The sequence below is a fragment of the Rhizophagus irregularis genome, chromosome 14, assembly GCF_026210795.1.
Source record: "Rhizophagus irregularis chromosome 14, complete sequence".
NCBI lineage: Eukaryota > Fungi > Glomeromycota > Glomeromycetes > Glomerales > Glomeraceae > Rhizophagus > Rhizophagus irregularis.
Window position 1 is genome coordinate 2,379,652 of NC_089442.1, and position 21,840 is coordinate 2,401,491.

The 21,840-nt window shown below is 37.6% G+C and overlaps 8 protein-coding genes across 8 annotated transcripts; 7 read left to right on the forward strand and 1 right to left on the reverse strand.

The window, feature by feature from the left end:
• Positions 1-3,477: 3,477 nt before the first annotated feature.
• OCT59_006210 (uncharacterized protein) lies at positions 3,478-3,741 on the reverse strand (the record flags this gene model as incomplete). Its single annotated transcript, XM_066141108.1, has 1 exon — positions 3,478-3,741. The coding sequence occupies one exon, from the start codon at positions 3,739-3,741 to the stop codon at positions 3,478-3,480; it is 264 nt and encodes an 87-aa protein (XP_065997933.1).
• Positions 3,742-5,818: 2,077 nt separating this feature from the next.
• Positions 5,819-6,225, forward strand: OCT59_006211 (uncharacterized protein; the record flags this gene model as incomplete). Its single annotated transcript, XM_066141109.1, has 2 exons — positions 5,819-5,857; positions 5,920-6,225. 2 exons carry the CDS (start codon positions 5,819-5,821, stop codon positions 6,223-6,225), a joined length of 345 nt encoding a protein of 114 aa, XP_065997934.1.
• Positions 6,226-6,396: 171 nt separating this feature from the next.
• OCT59_006212 (uncharacterized protein) lies at positions 6,397-6,621 on the forward strand (the record flags this gene model as incomplete). The annotated part of the gene is made up of 1 exon (XM_066141110.1): positions 6,397-6,621. The coding sequence occupies one exon, from the start codon at positions 6,397-6,399 to the stop codon at positions 6,619-6,621; it is 225 nt and encodes a 74-aa protein (XP_065997935.1).
• Positions 6,622-7,306: 685 nt separating this feature from the next.
• OCT59_006213 (uncharacterized protein) lies at positions 7,307-8,607 on the forward strand (the record flags this gene model as incomplete). Its single annotated transcript, XM_066141111.1, has 3 exons — positions 7,307-7,574; positions 7,828-8,016; positions 8,069-8,607. 3 exons carry the CDS (start codon positions 7,307-7,309, stop codon positions 8,605-8,607), a joined length of 996 nt encoding a protein of 331 aa, XP_065997936.1.
• A 156-nt stretch (positions 8,608-8,763) lies between these two features.
• On the forward strand, positions 8,764-8,967 carry OCT59_006214 (uncharacterized protein; the record flags this gene model as incomplete). Its single annotated transcript, XM_066141112.1, has 1 exon — positions 8,764-8,967. One exon carries the CDS (start codon positions 8,764-8,766, stop codon positions 8,965-8,967), a length of 204 nt encoding a protein of 67 aa, XP_065997937.1.
• A 456-nt stretch (positions 8,968-9,423) lies between these two features.
• On the forward strand, positions 9,424-9,636 carry OCT59_006215 (uncharacterized protein; the record flags this gene model as incomplete). The annotated part of the gene is made up of 1 exon (XM_066141113.1): positions 9,424-9,636. The coding sequence occupies one exon, from the start codon at positions 9,424-9,426 to the stop codon at positions 9,634-9,636; it is 213 nt and encodes a 70-aa protein (XP_065997938.1).
• A 361-nt stretch (positions 9,637-9,997) lies between these two features.
• On the forward strand, positions 9,998-10,645 carry OCT59_006216 (uncharacterized protein; the record flags this gene model as incomplete). Its single annotated transcript, XM_066141114.1, has 2 exons — positions 9,998-10,154; positions 10,284-10,645. The coding sequence occupies 2 exons, from the start codon at positions 9,998-10,000 to the stop codon at positions 10,643-10,645; spliced, it is 519 nt and encodes a 172-aa protein (XP_065997939.1).
• Positions 10,646-11,566: 921 nt separating this feature from the next.
• Positions 11,567-11,981, forward strand: OCT59_006217 (uncharacterized protein; the record flags this gene model as incomplete). Its single annotated transcript, XM_066141115.1, has 2 exons — positions 11,567-11,672; positions 11,857-11,981. The coding sequence occupies 2 exons, from the start codon at positions 11,567-11,569 to the stop codon at positions 11,979-11,981; spliced, it is 231 nt and encodes a 76-aa protein (XP_065997940.1).
• Positions 11,982-21,840: the final 9,859 nt, after the last annotated feature.

Here is a 21,840-nt window from a genome sequence, read left to right on the forward strand (position 1 = left end):
TTTTATTTGGGGAATTGGGGGGGAATAATATCTATAAATGATTTTTTTTATGTTTACCGGGTATTTTTTCATTCTAATAAATGACTTTTTTTAATATGGAATAACCGTATTATTAATCATCATCATACTATCAGCTATAACTTTAACTTTAATTATTTCAACTTTCGGAGTTATGAAATTTGAAATCTTTTGATTCGTCAATTTAAAAAGAAGGTTTTTTTTTTATTGTTTTTATTGTTTACTTTTACTTATTTTTTCATTCCCACAGATCATGTAATTTGACGTATCTAAAATAATTAATAAATTTTGTATCACATTGTTAATTTTTGAACGGATTAGCAGGATCGAAGGAGAAAACTAAAGAACATTCTAAATTTAGAAATTCTAGAATTTTTTAAAGTAGTTAGAACAATTAAAAAACTCTTTTAATTTTTATAGAATTCTCAAAAGAATATTAGAACAATGATTTGATCGAAACCACTTGTTTTGTTTGATCAGGGTATCCAATCCTTTCACATAAAATTGTCACACGATAAAAACAATTTTTTTTTTTTTTTTGTGGGATTATCAATTATATACAATTAAAATAATTGAAATACAATTATTTATTATTATTAAAATTTAATTTTTGTGGCGAAAAATTTTTTTTTTATTGATTGTGATTTTTTATTATATTTAGAAATAATAAAAATAATAACTAAAGGCAATCTCCGATAGTCCGATCATATATTTTATATATATATATTTATTTTTTTTAAAAATTTTCAAATCAAATTTGGTTTAAAATGTATATATTTATATTTATATTTGTTTAATATATCCATAATTGTTCAATTTTTATTTAATCGGTTTTAAATTCCGAAAAAAAAACAAAGAAGCCACTTTTAGCAGGATTTATCCTTAAAATAATGAATCATCCGAATTCTTTTTTAGAATTTTGTGAAAGCAAATCATCTATTTTTGGTAAGAGTACAAAAAACGTGTTTCCATAAAAAAAAAAAGGTACCAAACAAAAAATCATGAGAGATCCACTTTAATTAATGACGTTTTACATATTTGCATTATAACATTATAATTACAGTACATTTTACTTGATAATATCCCGGACAAAAGAATTAAAATTCGGGCTGAAATTGTACTTTATAATATTAAAAAACGCCTTAAATAACAAACGCAGTATGACGCTAAAGAATAATAATAAACAAAAACAAAAAGGTTTTAACCGGATTAACCCCACAAACTTATGATTTAAAACTTGAATATCGCCAAATTCGCCAAATTGAACTTTAAATTTGCCAACTTGATTGCCAATCACATGCCATTTTTTGTACAGTAAATTAGGTTTTTTTGATCAATCTATTTGTTTTTGTTTATTTATTAATAATAATAAAAAAAAGATATGATTTTATCAAGAAAACACAAAACGGTAAAACTTTTTTTAAAATTATTATTGTTATTTTACTTATTTACTAAAAAGAATTAAAAATTTTATTGTTCTCATAAAGTTACTGGCCATGTTAATCTTACGTGTAGTACGGGATGTACGCCAACGTAAAGTGGAATCTTGAATTGGTGAGAATTTCACGTGATTATTAATTCTTTTTTATTAGAGATTTCAACCTTTCCACTTTTAAAAAGTCCCATGTAATAAATAATAATACAGGACTTTCGGGCACCTCAATTGATAGACTATCAGAAAGTTTCAAAGAGTTCGGCCTTCGGGTATTTCCTATTTTGATGAACAAAAAATCTCTTTTTTTTATCCAATGATTCAATGATCTTCAAAATTGATAGAAAATGCTTAATCATTAGTATAACAAAAATAAGTTCACAGCAGAATTATTATTATGCAAGAAATTTTTAATTGTCCTTTAAACTTTTTTTTTCAAGTTATCATTATCAAATTCGCTGTTTAAAATTTGTCAAACTATAAAAAAAAAAGTCATGCTCTCGTTGATATGATATTTGAACACAATGACAATACGATATCTGATATACATATACATATTATACAAATATAAAAACATATACTCCATATTACAATTTACAATCATTTATATTTCACATGTATTTTAATAAATCTATCTTTATGGATGATAACAATTATAATTAGTTAATTTACAATACTACTTGATGAACACGCGATACAATGAATTCATATGATGTACGGAATGTTGCCACAATTATCGTTAATTTCGGCCAAAATGATCATCAATCTGCTATATGAGCCGAAATTAATTATAGAGATCTGCGATATTTTAAATTAGAGAATTATTTACGTAACTAATTTACCTCAGCATCACCGTCACTTTTTCCGTCTATGTGGCTTTTGGCCTGCATTACGGCATTAAGAAATTGGCTATACGAATAAAAGCAAAAAAATATGATATCATTAAAAAAAACTGTTCCTAAAATACTTATATAAAATAGGAAATGCAAAGGATGTACTGTAATATGGTCTATGATCACATGATAGCTTAAATACATGATTATCTATATTTATCATTTAGTAAATTTAGATATATAATGTATAAATCATAATAAACTTTTTTGGCCAAAATCACCTTTTTTTGCTAAAATTCAAAAAATTGTTTTTACAAATATCTTGGCATCCAGTGATCTAATTTTAATCATATGGGCTGATTTGTTTACTCTGCATTAAGAAGAATTATTAATTGATTTTCACAATTTTCGTTACTCAAAATTGTTTTGTAATACCAAAATATCATATAAAAGATGGTATCATAATAGATATTTTCAAACAATAAAAATAATTATTTTATGTCAAAATTTGTATTACCATCTTTAGACGCAAATATATCAAGATTCACTGATCCGTTTTCTATAATTTTAGGCTCGTTGGAAAGCCCTTGTTCTGGACTTTATAGGCGAAAAAAGAGCTCGCCAATTGAATCATTAGATCCAGAAATATTTACGTTTAAAGTTGAGGTACGAACTTTTTAATATGCTTAAATGCAAATATCTTGGGATCCACTGATCCGTTTCTTATAAATTGGGCTCTTCAGAAAGCCCTTGATATGGTCTATATGAGCGAAAAAAGAGCTTTCCGATTGGATCATTAGATCTGGAGATATTTACGTTTAAAGTTGGGATACAAATTTTTAATATATTTAGTAAGTGCTAAGAATTATATTAATTTAAAAGAAATATTTACCAACTTATAGTATAATAACATTAAATAAAAGTTTTTTAATACTCACCTTTAATTTTTTTTTTTTAATCGCAGCGCATTTGCAGTTTTATTAGAATAGATATAATAAGAATTCTAAATACAAAGTATGTATCAAATAAAAGAAACTATTCTAATATCATTAAACTACAAACCACTCGTCATACATATAGTACCCCACGTGTGCACTGTCGAGTGATCATTTGACTCCGTAGGTAAACATCATTTATAACACGTCATCTTAGCCTTAAGGCCCTATCTTCAACGTCAGGTGATCACGGGACCCACTACGCTGCCATTTTTTTACTATTTCTATGTTGCATGTATTTTCTGGACTTCCATGAAGCAGGTGTTCCTTTTGTAAACCAATAATACAAGTGGTCCTTACATCGCCGCAAACCATCTTTAATCTTCGATAATCTATGTATACGTTTGTCAGGGAAGGGTTGTTCGTTATGTTCTTCTTGTGGATTGGCGCCAATATCAGATGTTCTTGATGTTTTTCGTTTGTCTGATGCTTGAATATTTAAAGATGTTTTTAAGTCAATCATTTTCTTGCAACGTGGCTTCCAGACATGTTCCCTAAAGGCTGCGTGAAAATGTTTAATAATTTTTTGTGATAAGATCGAAGCTATTTTCCTAGAGGTGAGACCGCGCAATTTTTTGATGATTGTGTGCAAAATTAATCCTCACAGCAGTTCGCGTCTATTCCTTTGTTTGAGTTCAGGAAAGGCCAGATCTCTGTATTCGAAAATAGTATGTTTGAGCTCGTTAATGTTGAAAGACCTTTTTTTTGGATTCATCTACAATATTTCCAAATTTTGTTCGTTGTTGATTCTTCAGCGATCAAAAATCCATGTCCAAGCCCTTCACACGTTACTAGATGATCCAAAGATTCATCGTGATCCAGGCAAGTAGGGTAAGGAACATCATCATATGTGTCATTACGTTTTCTAAGATTGTTGATAGTAGGTAATAAATCGTTCGAGGTCTTTATAAAATGTAATAAGGTGTTGTTAGTATTGAAATTATCGCATCGGCTTTTGTTAATACTGCTAAGATAATGCCAATGAGCGTCCCAATCCCATTCTTGTAAAGTTTTGTATAGTTGTTTATCAAAGTAATCTTTCCAATTCTTATTAAGTGACCATGTAATCTCCTCCAGTGATTCTGAAACTATTCTACAAAAGTGACGGATATGTCATTGATACTACATGTCGTAGCGTAATGGTAAAAATAATAAAGGAAAACTAAAATTACAAAGAAATTGTATATTAAAAATTCTATTAGGATTGATTGCAGCTGTATCTCTTCCCATTTTTGCAATTGAATCTGCCATGTCATTCCAATAACATCCCGAGTGCCCTTTAACCTTATGCATTTCAAATGTGATCTTCTTCGTTTTGACAATGTCTATAATAGCGAAAAGGATAATATAATTGTTAAGTTTGAGGAATCTACGGTCGTGTCGTGAAGTCATGTTGCTTATTTTGTTGATACCGTCTATTGCCGCCTGACTATCCGTGTGTATATGCACGTGCGATTTACTGGGAGCAGCGAGCAAGGCGGTTAGTATAGCAAGTAGTTCGGGTTTTGTTGATGATGGGTGAAATCTTACTCTACAAGAGAAGCTAATGTTAGAGTTTTTAATGATCCATCCTGCTCCCATTACAACTACGTGTTCATTGTCCAGACAATTTAAGTCCATCGAACCATTAGTGTAAAAATGAAATTTTTGTTCGTCATGGTGTTCAAAGACGTTGAGAATATCCGAAAGTTCCGTGATAAGTAGTGGGGATGACACATTTCTATTAATTATGTCTAAATCTTGACTGGATATATCGATTGACAATAATGGACGCTTGTTTTCATACATCGATAGATGCGAAATCATTTTTTTTTTCAGCATATCGACAAGTGTAATAATTTCGTATACTATGGAACTTTGTTAATTATTTGTTGTACGTTTAACATCGATGACCGCCGATTTGTGATGTTTGCTTTTTTTTAAACAACTCGTATTATTGTCTGAATGATTCGTGTTCGTTGAGCAGCTGTTACATTGAGTAAGCAGATTGCCATTATCTAGTTTAACCCAATGTTGATAAGTAAATTGCAAAACAGAAGTTTTCTTGGTCGTCGGGCTGGATGTGGGAGGTGCAAGACACTCCACCTCCCGGGTCTACGACCCGTCGCAGTACCTATCATCCCCCCTACGGGGGATCAGGAATCCCCTATATCTGTCACCATCTGTCAATAACATCTGTCATATAACAATATACTAAAAAAGGATAAAATAAGGAAAAAGAGAGGAAAATACGATAGAATCAGAGGGGTATGACAGATATGACGGATATGACAGATGTTTCAGAAAAAATCGGGAGAGGGTATCCCCAGAAAAAAGTTTTGATTTTACCCCCGCATCTGTCATTCTATCATAGTTCTGTCATACGACTGATTCCGTCTAATAATCTGTTGGAAGCAGCGAGATAGCAAACCAGATAAGTTAGCAGGTAAGCCCCTAGAAGGTCTATAAAGCCAGTAAGACCAATCCCGTCCCGCCCCCGTCAGAAAAAATAAGTAATTGAACAATGGGTATACCATAAGTAACCTATAAGGACAGATAACATGTATACCCCGCACGCAGTATCAGTAATCCCCGAACTTGTAAGCCATATCCTGGAACACATTCCAAGTAGCAATTTTGGGCCACATCTTTTAGAAGTCAGCCCAATCTGAGAGCTGAAGCTGAACGAGTACTCTGGAAGCGGCATAAAAAAGCCGAGGAGGCATACGACAGGGCAGTAGAAAAGAAGGAAAAAGCAAATGATGCTCTTAGCCAATCATTGGAGGAGGAGGGTATCCTCCATGAACTTGAATGGAAGGCGTATCAAAAGGCTTGTAAAGAGTTAACGGACACTAGAAAAAAGCTAACTATAGTAAAAGGAGCTCGAGCGGTTTGGATTTCAGATATATGTAGTTTGAAAAAGGGGAAGGGAAGATTTAGAGCAGTCGTAAAGGTTCGTGATTTATAGTTTTTTTTTTACCCACAGAAGATAACCAGATATAACCGGAGGACCGCAGAATCGCAGGGACCATATGGACTACAGGAGGGTAAATTGGTAGGAGTGCAGATCTTTGGAAAAATATTCGGCAATTGAAGATTAGGTAACTATAAATTAGTACTCGATTTGATAGAACAAAAAATGACTGCCCAAACTAGCACTCAAGCTCAAGTTATCCCCAAGTTCGGTGAACAGAAGAAGGCTTTTAGTATTGATGAGCTTAAACGGCTCATTAACGCTGCAAAGAATATGAGGGATCTCAATCAAGCTAAAGGTTATCTTTGCAGTTACTTTATCCCTCGCTCCAACCCACATGGAGTCTTCATGTGGCGATCAGAAATCAAAAACCTCGAGCACATCCCCTGATAAAAATATTAATAAACTTATCCGTCCAATTACCAAAGTCTTTTACACACAATCTGAACAGGGTCCTTCACAAAAGGTTGAATTTAATATCAACAAATGGTTTATGATCGAATATAGTACTGTATGCGTAGCTACCTGTGACCCTCAAAAATCCCGTATCTTTAAACTAGGTGGCCAACTTTATCTCAATATCTTTCCAGGATTCCTCCATATTCTGCGTCCGATATCCACTTTTGAATCTACAACCCACCTCGCGGTTAAATTTATCTTCTCCCACATTCAGGGATATCTGGTGTTCAGGCGATTGGAATCTTACTGAGTATATCATAAAGTGGTTGGCCGGTGTGGCAGCTGGAAGGAAAATGTATTCGATTCTCTACCTGAAATCTGGACAGGGGTTGGGGTAAGAGTATTATAACAGATTTCATTCAACGTAGTGTTTTAGGTACTCAACTTGTTTATAAGACCAGCGATCCTCAAACGATTCTTGGAAGTTTCAATGGGCAATTACAGGGTAAGGTTCTTCTCCTCCTCGAGGAAATGCCTACAGAAAAAAGCCAGTGGAATAATCTGTATCGATCGTTGAAGGATAAGGTAACAGGCGATATAATGGAAATCCATGAAAAATACAAGACGCCAACACATTACAAAAACTTTATATCCACCATTGTACTCACTAATGAAAATGCTCTCAGAGTGGGAGAATGACGATAGGCGCACAGTGTTCTTGATATGTCACCATCCCGCAAGGGAGACCTCAACTACTTTAAAAAACTCAGCGACGCTACGAAATACCCAGACGCCAGTGAGGCATTCTACGCTTTACTTGAGAGCCATTGCAGACGCTTACCCAGACTTCAATGGGAATCCACCACCTACGACAACATCTAAGGGATCACATCATATCGACTCTTCCACCCCTATTTCAATTCATAAAGGACACTTACCTCATAGTAAAAAATCATATAACCGACCTACCTGTTCAAGAATTTTATAGGGTATATACTTCATACTGTGAAACTCATTGCATCTCACCATTATCAAAAATAAACGCTTCTAGAATCCTATCAAATGAGTTGAGAGATAAATAGTAATCGGACTTATATAAATAAAAAGTTAACCCGAGTATATAGCATATCCAGGAGGATCTTTACAAGAAATACTCGGCAAAAAATGGATCCACGAAACAGATGAAATCAATATAAGGAATAGATATAGAAACTCCCGAGAAGCCCGCATCTGATCCAAATGCCTTGGAGAAGTTCTTGGCAAATATATATAATCCAGCTAGTAAATCGCAAGTAGATCAAGAGAAAGTGGAGTTAGTTGTTGAGAAACCTGTTGAAGAAAAACCTACTGAAGAGCAACTAGTTGCCAAAAAGGCTCCTCCTCCAAGTACCACCTAAACTTGATTGCTTGAAGGTAAAACCTGCACCTGTCATCAAAGAGGATCCTATTCCTGAGGAATCTCCAGCTCCCATAGAGTCAGATACTGATGAAATTATAGACAGTTTCTCAGACTGTTATCTATCTGATGAGGAACCTGATCAAGAAAATGAGCCGCCTGCTGAGAAACCTGCATTTGAAGCTGATGATGACTACGACATTTTAGATGACTTGCTATCTGACTCAGATCCTACAACTGCAGACCAAGTTCCTCAGCAACAATCCGAGTCTCCTGCAGAATCTTCTGCAAAATCCGAATCTCTCACAGATTCCAAATCTTCTACAGAACCCGTAGTAGAACTGACTCTCAAAGAGCAACCTATCCCAGAACCCGACACAGAACTAGAAGTTGACTGGGACCCTGAACCAAAGGAAGGTACTCGAGCACACTGGGCTTTCAGCATGCAGCGCACCGATGGGATCGTGTCCACGGGTCAAGTTCAGGACCAGGTCTTCAATGATCTCTACAATACAGGTAAGGATTTATGGGCTAAGCACAAGACGTGTCGACGACTACGATCGGGAAATACTCGCGTTTGAAGTAGAGGAATGTCCCACAACACGTATTGAGGATGAGTACCAGTACCCACTGCGAGGTAGTACGCTCGCGACTGGATCGAATATAATGGGAACTTACCTAAAACACCTAGCCGTAAAGAACTCGCAGATCTAATAAGAGTATACAGGAGGATCGCGATGCCGAGATTATCCCTACCACCTCCTGGTTACGAAACTATGAAGATGAATAAGGGTAAAGCACGAGAAATTCCAGAGGAACATCAAAAACTGATATGGAACGTGAATGGGAAGCGCCAATGGAATTGTCGACGGCGGGATGAAGAGGATGCGATCGTGTATGCAGCAAGATTGACTCCTTTTAATAAGATAAGCACTTCTTAGTTATCTTATATTTTTTGTATAAAAAACCTATATTACAACTGAACACAATTCATAAATACATCAAATGGTTTATTCAGAGATTGTCCGCGCTCTACCTACAAGACCAGATATCAAAGAATTACAGTATTCAGGGCGCAAGATTTTCCAGAGGAGCAATAGCAAGACTTGGACAGCGACTCCAATCCCGGTATCCGACACATAAATTTCAGATTCTGCTTCCCTACGAAAACTGGAAACCCGGTGGATGGACATCAGGAAACCAACCAGCCAGCCTCTTCTCACTCTTGGACCACTACGACGAAGCACAACTACCGGATGACGCAGACCCCTGATTATTTTGAACGATTCATAATTTATGTGAGAGATGCCCACGCCGGTTGCAAAAAGGGTTGCAACGGGGAGCTAAATGATTGCCTGTATGAACGCCTGAAATATATCTACGGCACATTCTCTAAAATGCCAAAGTCAATCAAAAAGCCCGAGTATATCAAAAAGGCATTAGGTCTCAATCGTGATGCTCCAGTTCCAGTCTCATATATGGATAAGGTTGAACAACTTGCAGGAAGCCTTGCACTTAATATTGTAGGGGATTCCACTCGAATTTCTAAGAGCAAATCTGACAGACGTGCAACACTTATCCTGTCTGAAGCCACTACTCTCTTGCACTGAATCCCGGAAGACTCAACCCTAGCAAATTAGATAGAAAACAAAAGTCTCCCTTTGTTTATCGTGAAGATGGGGTTAATAATGTAGTAACAATATACAATGGTAAGACAGTTAAGTCTCTTACAGTTGGACAGTTTCAGAAAGGTAAGAACTCTGATAGTTACTCTTTCATCCCTATCGAGAAGAATTGTAAAACTGGAATATATGAAACACTTGAAGAAACATACCAGAGGATCCATGAAGAGCGGGATTCCTTCCTACAGGCTACAGAAGTTCGGTCCAGGAATCGACTTATCTTACCACAACTGGTCGTACAAGAGAACTGCACTCTGGCTTTTGAACGGTTTAGTGTAGTGTTCCAGCCATGATCGACCCGCCCCGAAGCGAGCGGATAAGTGATGCAACGATGGGAGGTCTTATCTGGACAGACAATGAATGGAAGGGTTATGGAAGGCAATACGACGTGACAAGTTTGTATCCAAGTATTCAGCAATCAAATGCAAACTTTCCAATTCGACAAGGTAAGTTTCAAATACTCAAAGACTTTGGACCATAGAGGTTATGCCTTGTATGGATTATTTCGTGCTAGCTCCCAGGGAGCGCCCAAGGGCAAGGTAAGTGGTAATGACATTCTGTTCCGACAGAATAAGAGGGAGTCTATACATTCATTGACTTACAACGAGCAAAGAAACTTGGTCTCGATATACAGTTAATCCAGGATGGAAAGCCAAATGCCTTGATATATGACAGAGAAGCAAGAATTCCTGGGACTGTAATATTTGGTGAGTATGTCCACTTTCTCTTCAATATAAAGAACCAGGGTGGCGTGGCCGGTCGTGTTGCAAAGAGAGTTCTCAATACACTATGGGGAGCACTCTGCCAGAGGAAACGCAATTACAAGACACTCACCACAGATCAAACAGATCCATTCAAGTTTCAGAAGGCCACAACCGCATCCATCGTACCAGTAGGATCTGACCAGTGGCGATTCCAGTTCGACAAACCCAGGTAGTCAACAAGGGTGAGTATCCACAGGATCGCTCCATTCTTATTAGCACGTGGACGGAAGACGACTTCAGAGTTATTAGAACCATATAAGGATAAAGTACGATGCATCCATACAGATGGATTTATTCTAGAGGAACAACCGAGTAGTCCCACACTTATCACTTGTCCAGAAAATGCATCCAAAGCATTGAAAGCTCTCAAGTTTGAAACCGCAGGATACTGCCATGCGAAAAATGCAAACAAGGTTATCTACATGATTGCCAAGAATGCGGTTGGATTTACAAGTATATATATATTTTTTCGCCAATGTAAAGTTAATTTGAAGATTCCTATTTATTACAAAGTACAAAAAAGTATAAGGAATCATGTCAACATATACCGAATTAGCAAGCATTATTAACAGCACTGACAGCATTAGTGATAAAGTTATTTATGATGCATCACACAATCAGTTCACCATTGTCTCTGATGAAACTGTCCTCAAGATTATCCGTGCTTGAAAGACACTATAGTAGTCGCATTAGTATCTGGGTTTAGCAAAACCAGCTACCTTGTCCAGGATCATGTGAAGTATATCAAGAGAATCCAGACAGCAAAGTCTCCGTATCATATGTGAAGTTCGTGGCCAGAAAACTCTTCCCAGATAATGCAAGATATACTGCTAAGATAGCAGCATTCGTAATCATACAAGAATAAACAAGCTCTTTTAGACAAACTTGAGGCCCTCTTCGAGTTGTATTATAATGTAACTAAGGACTCATTAACAGGTCCCCCAAAGCGAGCTGTTACTATGAATGAGGCTGAGAAAACCTTAGCAGAACTTCTTGCATAAGCGCTCCCCGTACGAATTTAGTTTATATTTTTTATCCATTTGTAATGGGCATACAGTAATTGAAGATGGCTATAGTATAAGTAACATAACATCATGTTGGACCGATTACCAGTAGAAATAGTCGAACGCATTGTTGCAAAGATCCCAGATACTGACCTTATTGCAGCGAGTAAAGTAGATAGTGTGTGGTGGCGGGGAGGTTCGTCAAGAAGCATATAAGAGATGGAAAAATTACGCTACTACAATTGGGCATGTCCAAGCTCTTGGAAAGCCATTTGAAAAAGGGAATATTGACTGGATATCATTTGAAGATGTAAACACTTCTATAAAAGATGGATAGACCGCTACCATGATCAGCATATTATTGGAGAAAATGCATGAAGGAATGGGCTTACTCTGTGAACCCCCAGGAAAGGAACATTGGAAAGATGCATTAAGTGAACATAGATGGGGAGGCGATCCTTGGAGATTGGACTGGAAGTGGAATGATTGGACTCAACAGGAGTAAGCATTTTGTACTTGACTTTCGTAGGAATTACCCTGCAGAGTCATATTTTTTAGATCCGGCCGGCATTACCGCGTAATCCCGAATTACCGAAAAAGGAAATTTATGTTACACAAGGTTCCAAACGCATTCTTACCAAATCGATTTTTTGTGGAACGGGTATCGCCCAAAAAGGAAATGATCTACGTACCGCATGAAATCACGTGACACTCTACACATTTGTTCAGGGTATCACGTGACATGAACTCCGTTCACATTTTCTGTAATATAATCCATAGTTTTTCCATGAATGCATTCTAGGCCAATAACCCAGTAACTTATTTATCAGGTATCCTTGCATTTTTTCGACAAGGATTGATGACCATGTAACCTTATCATCAGGTATCCTTGCATTTTTTAATAAGGACTGATGACCATGTAATCTTATCATCAGGTATTCTTGTATTTTTTGATAAGGACTGATGACCGTGTCACTTGGTTATTGTAAATTGAAGAAAACTATTAGGTATGTAGACACGTACAGAAAAAAGACATGTCTTACCCTTATATAGCTAACCCTATAACTGGACGTCCAATTATTATCGGTGGGAGATACCTTTAATCGAATAGTTATGGAATCCTTACGATTATATTGATGGAAGGCTCGTCCGTAGACAAACTGCACCTCCACCTGAAGAGCAACCTGTATATTTAAATACAGATACAGGACGTTATGTTCGATGTGGTACTAGAACATATTATAGACTGATTGAGATGATTATGAGGTAGCCTTGATGACATACCTTGTCCATTGAATAAGAGGCGCTTATAGAGGAAATCATCAATGAAACACGCTATAATGAGGAAAATCTTGATGGGCAGCGGTTAACTTTCAATGATATACAACAAATCAGGACTGCTATTCAGGCTGACCAAGATGAATATGATGATTTTATCTTACAGCAGGATATGACTGATATGACAACTATCGGTCCTTCCGGTCGTCCACGAACTTTGGAGGACCATACTCCGAGACTTGCAGAGCTTAATATTGAGTTGTGTAGGGAATGTCTCATGCCTGTAAGCCCAAGTGACTTAACGGACAAGTTGTGCAAGGACTGCTCTGAATAGTTACTTAATTTTGAATAATTCTTTTTTACATAAAGAAAGATAGCCACGTCAACATCAATCGTAATAAACCAGCGTCAAGTGTGAAGTCAACTCCAAAAACAGCATATAGAGGATTATCCAGTGTATTATACAGACAGATTATAAAGAAGATTAGCTATGAGAATGAACCTCACAAACCTTGGGACTTGCTAGGGATAAGTTAGTTCAGATCATTCGTCGGGGAAGTAATGTGGACTTTACACAATTGTTTACACAAAAACTGGATATGAATATTATGGATGGAGAGCCATATGAAGATATTAGGAAGTGGCTTCTCGAACAGCTTATAGCCATAGGTTATGACAGTGGAGAAATGCTTTATATCAATTTCTAGGGATACATATCCAGATGGTATGACGGCACTTTCACTACATTCTATGAGAATATGTAAATCATATAAGTAATCCAATGACTAAGAACTTTGCTTCTCGTGCTTTAGGAGCAATAGGGTTGAAGCTAAGATGTTAAGGATTGACTTTGAAGGCCGTAAAAAAAGTGCTATGATTCTTAGAGCTTCTGCAGACGAATTACTTGATATTCTCACAAGATACTATTAATCCCTACTTGTAATCGCTCGACGGTCCATGTGGCTCTTAGAAAAGATTTGTAGAAGGACTTCAATACCTTCTATTATTTGTTTATTATCCAGAGGGCGACTAGACTTCAGGGCTTCATATCGGGAGAATAACTCCTTCACATTCTCAGTTTTCAGAGTTTCAGTCTTTGCAGTCCTACCCTGTACTTTTGCTAAGAAATCCTGAAAGTCAGCTCCTGGGGTCTTACCAGAGAGTCCATAAGCTTCCCGAAAGACATATTTAATCCAGGTATCTGCATTCTTGGCTAAGACACCAGGTACAAGTAAATGTTGACGTTCTTTAGGGGATGGAAATACCCGAGCAAATTCAATCAAGTGTCCACCTTTTTTTGCTTCAAATACAGCTTTCTGACCATAGGGACTAAATTTGGATCGAACTGTGATTGAACTGAGATCGAACTAGGATTGAACTGAGATTGCTCTGTGATCGAACTGAGACTAGTATCCCATCTTACTCGAATGGACAGTGGATCACTTTTGGACCGTCTAAGATCAAACACTACAAATTCACGCGTTGCAGTAAGATCATCAATTACTGGTGCTAATGACTCTGATTCTTCTGTATATAGGCGGATGATTCTCTTGGTATCTGTAAGGCTCCCATGACCTCCATGCAGTGAGATGTAGTTAACATTTTCTCGAATAGCCTTAGAAATGGCAAAGAATCTTTGGGCTACATAAATACATGAAATATTTTTGTGTCGTTCCGTGTAAAGTAACCAGTGATGAGATCCTGGATTTTTTAGGTGCATCCATCAGATCCTCGAAGATTACCACAGTAGCTTGAGTAGGGTTGAAGGAGTCAATCTCTGGAATCTCACTATGGGTTACTGCAGTGAATGGGATCTTCTCCTCTTCGAAAAAATCATGTACAACTGCCCACTTCGGCTCGTCAAGATATCTGCCAACTAAAAGTACTGCATCACATAGTATATACCGATTACCATCCTCCTTTGCTTTCTTGTCACCCATTAACAAATTAATGATCATAGTTGTCTTACCTGAGTCTGAGCTACCTGCTACGGCTAATCGAAAGGGCCATGATGGAGCAAACTCATTGCCTTGTCTTAAGTCGGTCGTGTACTCGTCCAAATTGTATACATAAAGATCCATTTGAATTTTATTCTAACTTAGTTTAAATACTATGTCGACATCAACACCAATTCCAGTTTATACTCCTTCAGAACCTACTGGACCGCCTCCCTGCACACTTGACCAACGAAGAAAATGATGATGAATTACTTAGAATACTTAAGGCTCATGCAAATTTATTGACTACCAGGGGTCGTTTAACTGTTGATTCAGAGATACAGGAGGCAAATAATCAAATCAAACATATTATTAATATATTAATGTATCGCTGTAAAGCAAAATATGAAGAACTTGGTATTACAAAAGATTTGTTAGTTTTTGCACAAGGTAAGATAAATGCATTTGATGAAACGTTTACTAATTTAGAACGTCAATTAGTTATTATACGTGCTGCCAATGATAATTTCATAGAAGAAAACCATAACCTGCAAAGAGATTATGATACTATGGTAAAGCTTCGTCGACGGGCTATAGGTGAACGTAATCAGGCACGACATGAACGTAATGTATTACAAGCAGATTATACTCAAGCAGTAAGGGATCGTAATGAGGCTCAAAATGCTGTGAATCGTGGTAATATCCTTTTAAATCATTGGCGGCTGAGGCTACTCTCGGACTGGAGGACAACTTGTATTGGTTAATGCGCAACTTGGACAGGTTAATGCACAGCTAGCACATGCTAATAATAGGGTGCGTTTTGGGATTCAGACACAGTTAGGACTTAGGAATAGACTTTTCCAACAGATAGCTGCTCTTAGAATTCAGGTACAATGGTTTCGAATTAGACAATTGAACCCTCCTCCACCTCTTTTAAACAATCCACTAGAGACGATATGGCTACCACTGCGATAGGATTGCCAATTTTTGAGGGTAAAGCTACTGATGATATTGATACATTTGTTAGGCTTTATATGGGTTATCTTGATACTATTAATCTTAACCCATATGCTGCTGGAGGGCCACCAGAGTCATGGAAAAGAGCTATGGGTATACTTAGAAGTTGCATGGCCGGTGAAGCGGCTGAATGGTTTGATCGAGAAATTACAGGAAAAAATTGGGAACTTTCTAGTATCAATTCAGCTGGTGGAGCTAATTTAGCTGCTTTTGTAGTATTAGTAATACCAGAAGGTGCGGAGGACGAAATGCAGGTACCTATGTAAATGGGTCTGAAGCACAAATCTATTCAAGAGATATAAATAATGCATTAGCAACTATTAGAGCAACATTTATTCCTACTCATGATTTAATAGGTGGAGATAAAGCTTGGGGAAGAGCTGGTGCTCGTCCGACAAATAGAGCTGCTCCAGCTACTGCAGATGCTGGTGTTGCTGCTGCTAATAATCATCCTATAGTTTTTCCAGGTATTAAACCTAACCAGGCGCTTTATTGGCTTAGAACACAATTTCCAACTATTTTAGATGAAAAGAAACGTATCCGTTTTAACAGTCTTTATCAGGAAAATGAGCCAGTTGATGCATTTTATAGAACTGTAAAGAGAGCTGGAAAATTACTAAAACTAACTGACGATCTTATTATCGACCAGTTCTTTAGGATTCTTCGTGATAATATTTTCAAGGTAAAGGTGTTTAAGTAATCTTAATCCCTGACGACTTGGTTAAACATCTGAGAAATTTAGAACGGAGAAGTGCTGAAATGCGCTTGGGGTTACAAGATAGAAATCGACGACTTCAAGCAGATTACAGTGATGTAACTCAACCTCCGTTAGGAAAACAGGAACCTGTCGACTGACATCAAAGTCATCAAGCTTACTTTCAAGAACATTACAAGAGTTACTTAAGGCTCGAAGTCAGAGCTTACCAAGAATTTTCAGGTGCAATTTAAACAATTACAGGCTCGGCCAGTTCGTAATCCACCAGTCTATAGACGACAGATTAAACCTCGTTCGCCAAGAAACCACAGAGACGTGTTGTTCAGGGATCCTCGGGATCTGGATTGGGATGATGGTTATGTAGATCATGATGTTGGTGATGACCCTGATGCTCCTGAATGGACTTTGGATGATATCGACATGCTATTGATCTTATTATGGGATATAAACGTGGGACGTCTAAAATACTTACAAATCAACTTCAGAAGGCTAAAGATAGACGTGATGATCTGGATTTGCCCGAGCAATGAGAAACCTCGATCTTAATGATGATGCTATGGATTACTTGATACTGCGAGTTTTGGTGAAAAGGTAGAATTGAGAGAAAAAGATGGTGATGTCTATATGGTTCGTGTTGGGTCAAAAAAAGTAGGTTCGAGTATCTCAAAACTTCTTAAGTCATCCCCAAATAAGACAGCAGTTAGCTCTTCTAGCGCGCATTGAAAGGCAAAGCAACCCCCGCAAGATTCCCGAAAGTTACTTGGTAAAGTAGTCCATATCTGCAAAAGCGTTACTAATGACTTATTGCCTGTTAAGGCTGCAGACTTTAGGAAATTACTCCCCTGTTAAGATTCTTCAGGAGGAGTTATTGTCTGCTAGAAAAGTCACAGACATTCCGGAGGACCTAGTTGAGAGGAACAAGAAGAGGATATCAGGGTAGATGATCCTATTGGATATTGACATATATTGTTTGATACTAAAGATCTTTTAGCATCGAATGGGGAGGTTAATGGAATAGCAATTCAGTGTTTAGCAGACACTTGTGCTAACGCGTCTTTTATTCAGAGAAGCTGCTGAGGAATTAGGGTTAGATATCGACAAGAGTATTACATACAACATATCTGGCAATGCTTCATAACAGAGAGGACATTCGGCATGGTAAAGCGAGTGTTAATCAAACTTACCCTCCCCCGATTACGCTATCACCGATGATCTTGCAGTTTTAGATGATACAAGCATAGGGAGATTGGGTAAGTTCGAACGTGTCTGAAACGTTACAATTACGATGTCCACGAATCACGCGAACATATAGCCTTTACCTCCTGACGGGAAGAATGTTTTTATCCCGATAGTTCCTAATGCTAATCGAGGGGATAAAAAATAAGCACCTTTAATTCTTCTATTTTTTTTTATTCCCAAAATTTGCGAATTAAGTCAGGGACATCCTCCTTCAACCGGTCAGGCAGGTTCCCGCAGCTCTCGTCGGATAGCGCTCCCACTTAACCAAATACTGGTCTTGACCTTTTCTAATGCGATGCCGAAGTATCTGCTCAGGAACAAATCTTTCATTGTCCTCTTATCACAGAGTCAGGTGGAGGCTTTTCATTAATAGGAACTACTTGCAATTCCTTTCGGGTATATGCACATCTGGATACACCTAATCGACCATGCGTCCATTAAGGAGATATGTAGGAGGCTGTTCAGGTGAGAGTATCATTTTTTTGATTACACGAATGTTTGGGTTCCATCTTATGTCTCCTGTACGGAATTTTCCGTGAAGTTTGTTACCAAGTACAGAAATAGGTTCATCTAACTTGACTCTGACACGTGCTCCTTCAGAGAGGAGATCCGTCTTTTTTGACACTTTGGGCGACCCCGTGCCGAATGTCAATATTCTCTCTGCCAGAGTTCATTTACTTTACTCACTATATTATGGAAATCTTCTGACCATTCCACGGATGTCACCCCCGGTTTTCAACTCCTGTGCTACCATTCGTTTAAGAAGGGGTTCTTGGATGGCTTGGATAGGCTCTTTCAGCATAAGATTGCTGTTTACGCTTCCTGGCTCTCCGAACCTCATCATTACCCCTAGGCTGTTCAGGAAAAAATCACGTACCTGATCATTGGTGAATTCTGATCCGGAGTCGGTTTCCAGTCGGTGTGTTGGAGACTTGATACGATTTCTTCTGTAGATTTTAACAAATCCATTGAGAACCCTATTTGCAGTTTTATCCTTTAGGGGTTCTGCGTCGACTCTCTTTCCTGCAACTTCCACCACTACGAGAAAATAGTGGAATCCTTTGGGGTCAACTGGCATCTCTGCAAGATCTGCCTGATGTGTTGCATTTGGTTTCCATACAATTACCTTTGGGCGTTCTGTTGACTTTTCCTTTAGGGGCTTTTTGTTGTAGTTGCTAACTTCACCTTTTAGAATTCGTGCTGGTACTCTGGATAGACTGTAGTACTTGTAGTAATTTTCTAAGTGTGACATATTACGACAAATTAAAGGAATGGTTTTAGACTTCAAATCTTAAAATGACACGTTTTTACTGCCTAAAGTGCAAGAAGGAAACTGAGACGGCTAGTGAAATACAAGATATGACTACAAATGGGCGTTACCGGCTGCATGGTGACTGCACAATTTGTGGTATACATAAGAATACTTTTACTGGAATAGACTGGGTGATCAAGAAGAAGACTAAGGAGAAAAGGAAAGAAACTGCTGCTAAGAGACAGCAGACGGCTTACAATCGGCAATGCAAAAAACTTGGACAGAAAATCTTAGATTCTGATGACGCGTGTAAACAGTGTATTGATAAATGCCTTAAGGAGGCAAAAAAGAGGAAGACGGATTAGTACTGCCTTTTAAACTTATCTGGATATGCTCTATTCTCAATACCCATTGTTCAATTACTTATTTTTTCTGACGGGGGCGGGACGGGGTTGGTCTTACTGGCTTTATAGACCTTCTAGGGGCTTACCTGCTAACTTATCTGGTTTGCTATCTCACTGCTTCCAACAGATTATTAGACGGAATCCTGATCATATGACAGAACTATGATAGAATGACAGATCTGGGGGGGTAAAATCAAAACTTTTTTCTGGGGATACCCTCTCCCGATTTTTTAAACGAAACATCCGTCATATCCGTCATATCTGTCATACCCCTCTCGATTCTATCGTATTTTCCTCTCTTTTCCCTTATTTTATCCTTTTTTAGTATATTGTTATATGACAGATGTTATTGACAGATGGTGACAGATATAGGGATTCCTGATCCCCGTAGGTGGATATAAAGATGCTAAGCGACGGCCGTAGATCGTGAGTGGGTAACGGCAGACCTCCCACATCCAGCCCGACGACTCTTGATAATTTTGCCATATTGGTATTCGCTCTTTTCACGTGTGATGATCTATTCTTTGCGTCTTCCGTCATTTGAGGAAAGAGTGGGAGTGAAGTGAACGTGTTTGGGTCAGTAAGTCTACATTGGATCGTTGTTTTATTATACACGGCAACTATTCGTATTCGGGTCTATGATTGTGTTTTCTATATACTTGAAAAAGCATGGAGTAGGGCCTTTGGTAGATTTGCCAAGTAGTTTTTTGATTTGGGACCAGGTCAATAATTCCGCGCCATTATTATGGGTGATATAATCAATGAGGCTAATGTTGAGTAATTTCTCAGGTCGTTGAGAAAAGATTCTATGGCCTTCCTTCTTACTTGTTCTAGTAAAACAACATCCGTATTAAAGCTCTGAACAGTTCCGGTTTGAACCAGGAACCGATCCAGAACCGGCAAAAAATTCGGTTCGGTTCTCGGTTCGGTTTTGGACTTGGAACCGTCCGGTTCAGTTCGGTTCTATCCGAAATTAAGAAAAAATGCGAAAAAACGAATATACAACTATCCAGTGATCGTACAAGGACGAGCCATAGCTCGTTGGAATCCTCTCACTGAGACGCGTCGAATGGTGGTAAAATCATGTCTCTAGCATCGATAGATCACGAGATAGCACATGGTACGTGTTTCTTAAAAAATTTGCATTAGAAAACGATCCATTGATGCTAGAGACATGAATTTACCACCATTCGACGCATCTCGACGAGACGAATCTAATGAGCTATAATTCGTCTTTTTGCAATCACTGGATGGTCGTGTATTCGTTTTTTCGCATTTTTTTTAAATTTTCGAACGTCAAAAATTAAAATTCCGATACAAGCGATTAAACGCCATCTATTGATCACACAAAGACGAATTTTAGCTCATTGGATTCGTCTCACTGAGACGAGTCGAATGGTGGTAAAATGATGTCACTAGCATCGATAGATCTCTTTCTAATGCGAATTGTTTAAGAAACACTCACCATGGGCTATCTCACGATCTATCGATGCTAGAGACTTGATTTTACCACCATTCGACTCGTCTCAGTGAGACGAATCCAATGAGCTAAAATTCGTCTTTGTGTGATCAATAGATGGCGTTTAATCGCTTGTATCGGAATTTTAATTTTTGACGTTCGAAAATTTAAAAAAAATGCGAAAAAATGAATACACGACCATCCAGTGATTGCAAAAAGACTAATTATAGCTCATTAGATTTGTCTCGTTGAGATGCGTCGAATGGTGGTAAAATCAAGTCTCTAGCATCGATAGATCACGAGATAGAACATGGTGAGTGTTTCTTAAAAAATTTGTATTAGAAAACGATCCATTGATGCTAGAGACATGAATTTACCACCATTCGACGCATCTCAACGAGACAAATCTAATGAGCTATGATTCGTCTTTTTGCAATCACTGGATGGTCGTGTATTCGTTTTTTCGCATTTTTCTTAATTTCGGATAGAACCGAACTGAACCAGACGGTTCCGGTTCGGTTCCATTTCAGTTTTCGGTTCTACCCGAACTGCAAAAAAACCGAACCGAACTGACCCATTTGGAGCTTTAATCCGTATAATCATTGTCTGTTGGGTTTGTAGGATTGACATTATAGTGTGTCCGTGTTGTGTTCTTAGGTTCCAAAAATTTTGTTTAATCGTCCTGAAGCTAAACATCTGGTCAATGAATGATTTAAGTAAGTTGAAATTGAAGTTGTTATGTAAATTAATTTTAAGAATCAATGCTGGGTCTGTAGTTAAAATGCATCCTTGCAAACTAATACGAAGCTGAGCATTTTTAAGCATGATTCTTGTGCTTCTTCCATCCCAGTCATTTGAATTAACTCTAGTAATAAATTCTGAATATTGTGCTGTGCGTAAATGTTGGGCTAATAGCACGAGACCAATAATATTTTGATGTGTAAAAATATTATTATGCGCAGATTTTGAGATTCCCATTTTTTCTTTGAGTAGTGCAATCATGCAGTTGTGTAAAATTTGGCATTAGTTATCGCTAAGCAGAGTGGTTTTAAGTCTGTATTCG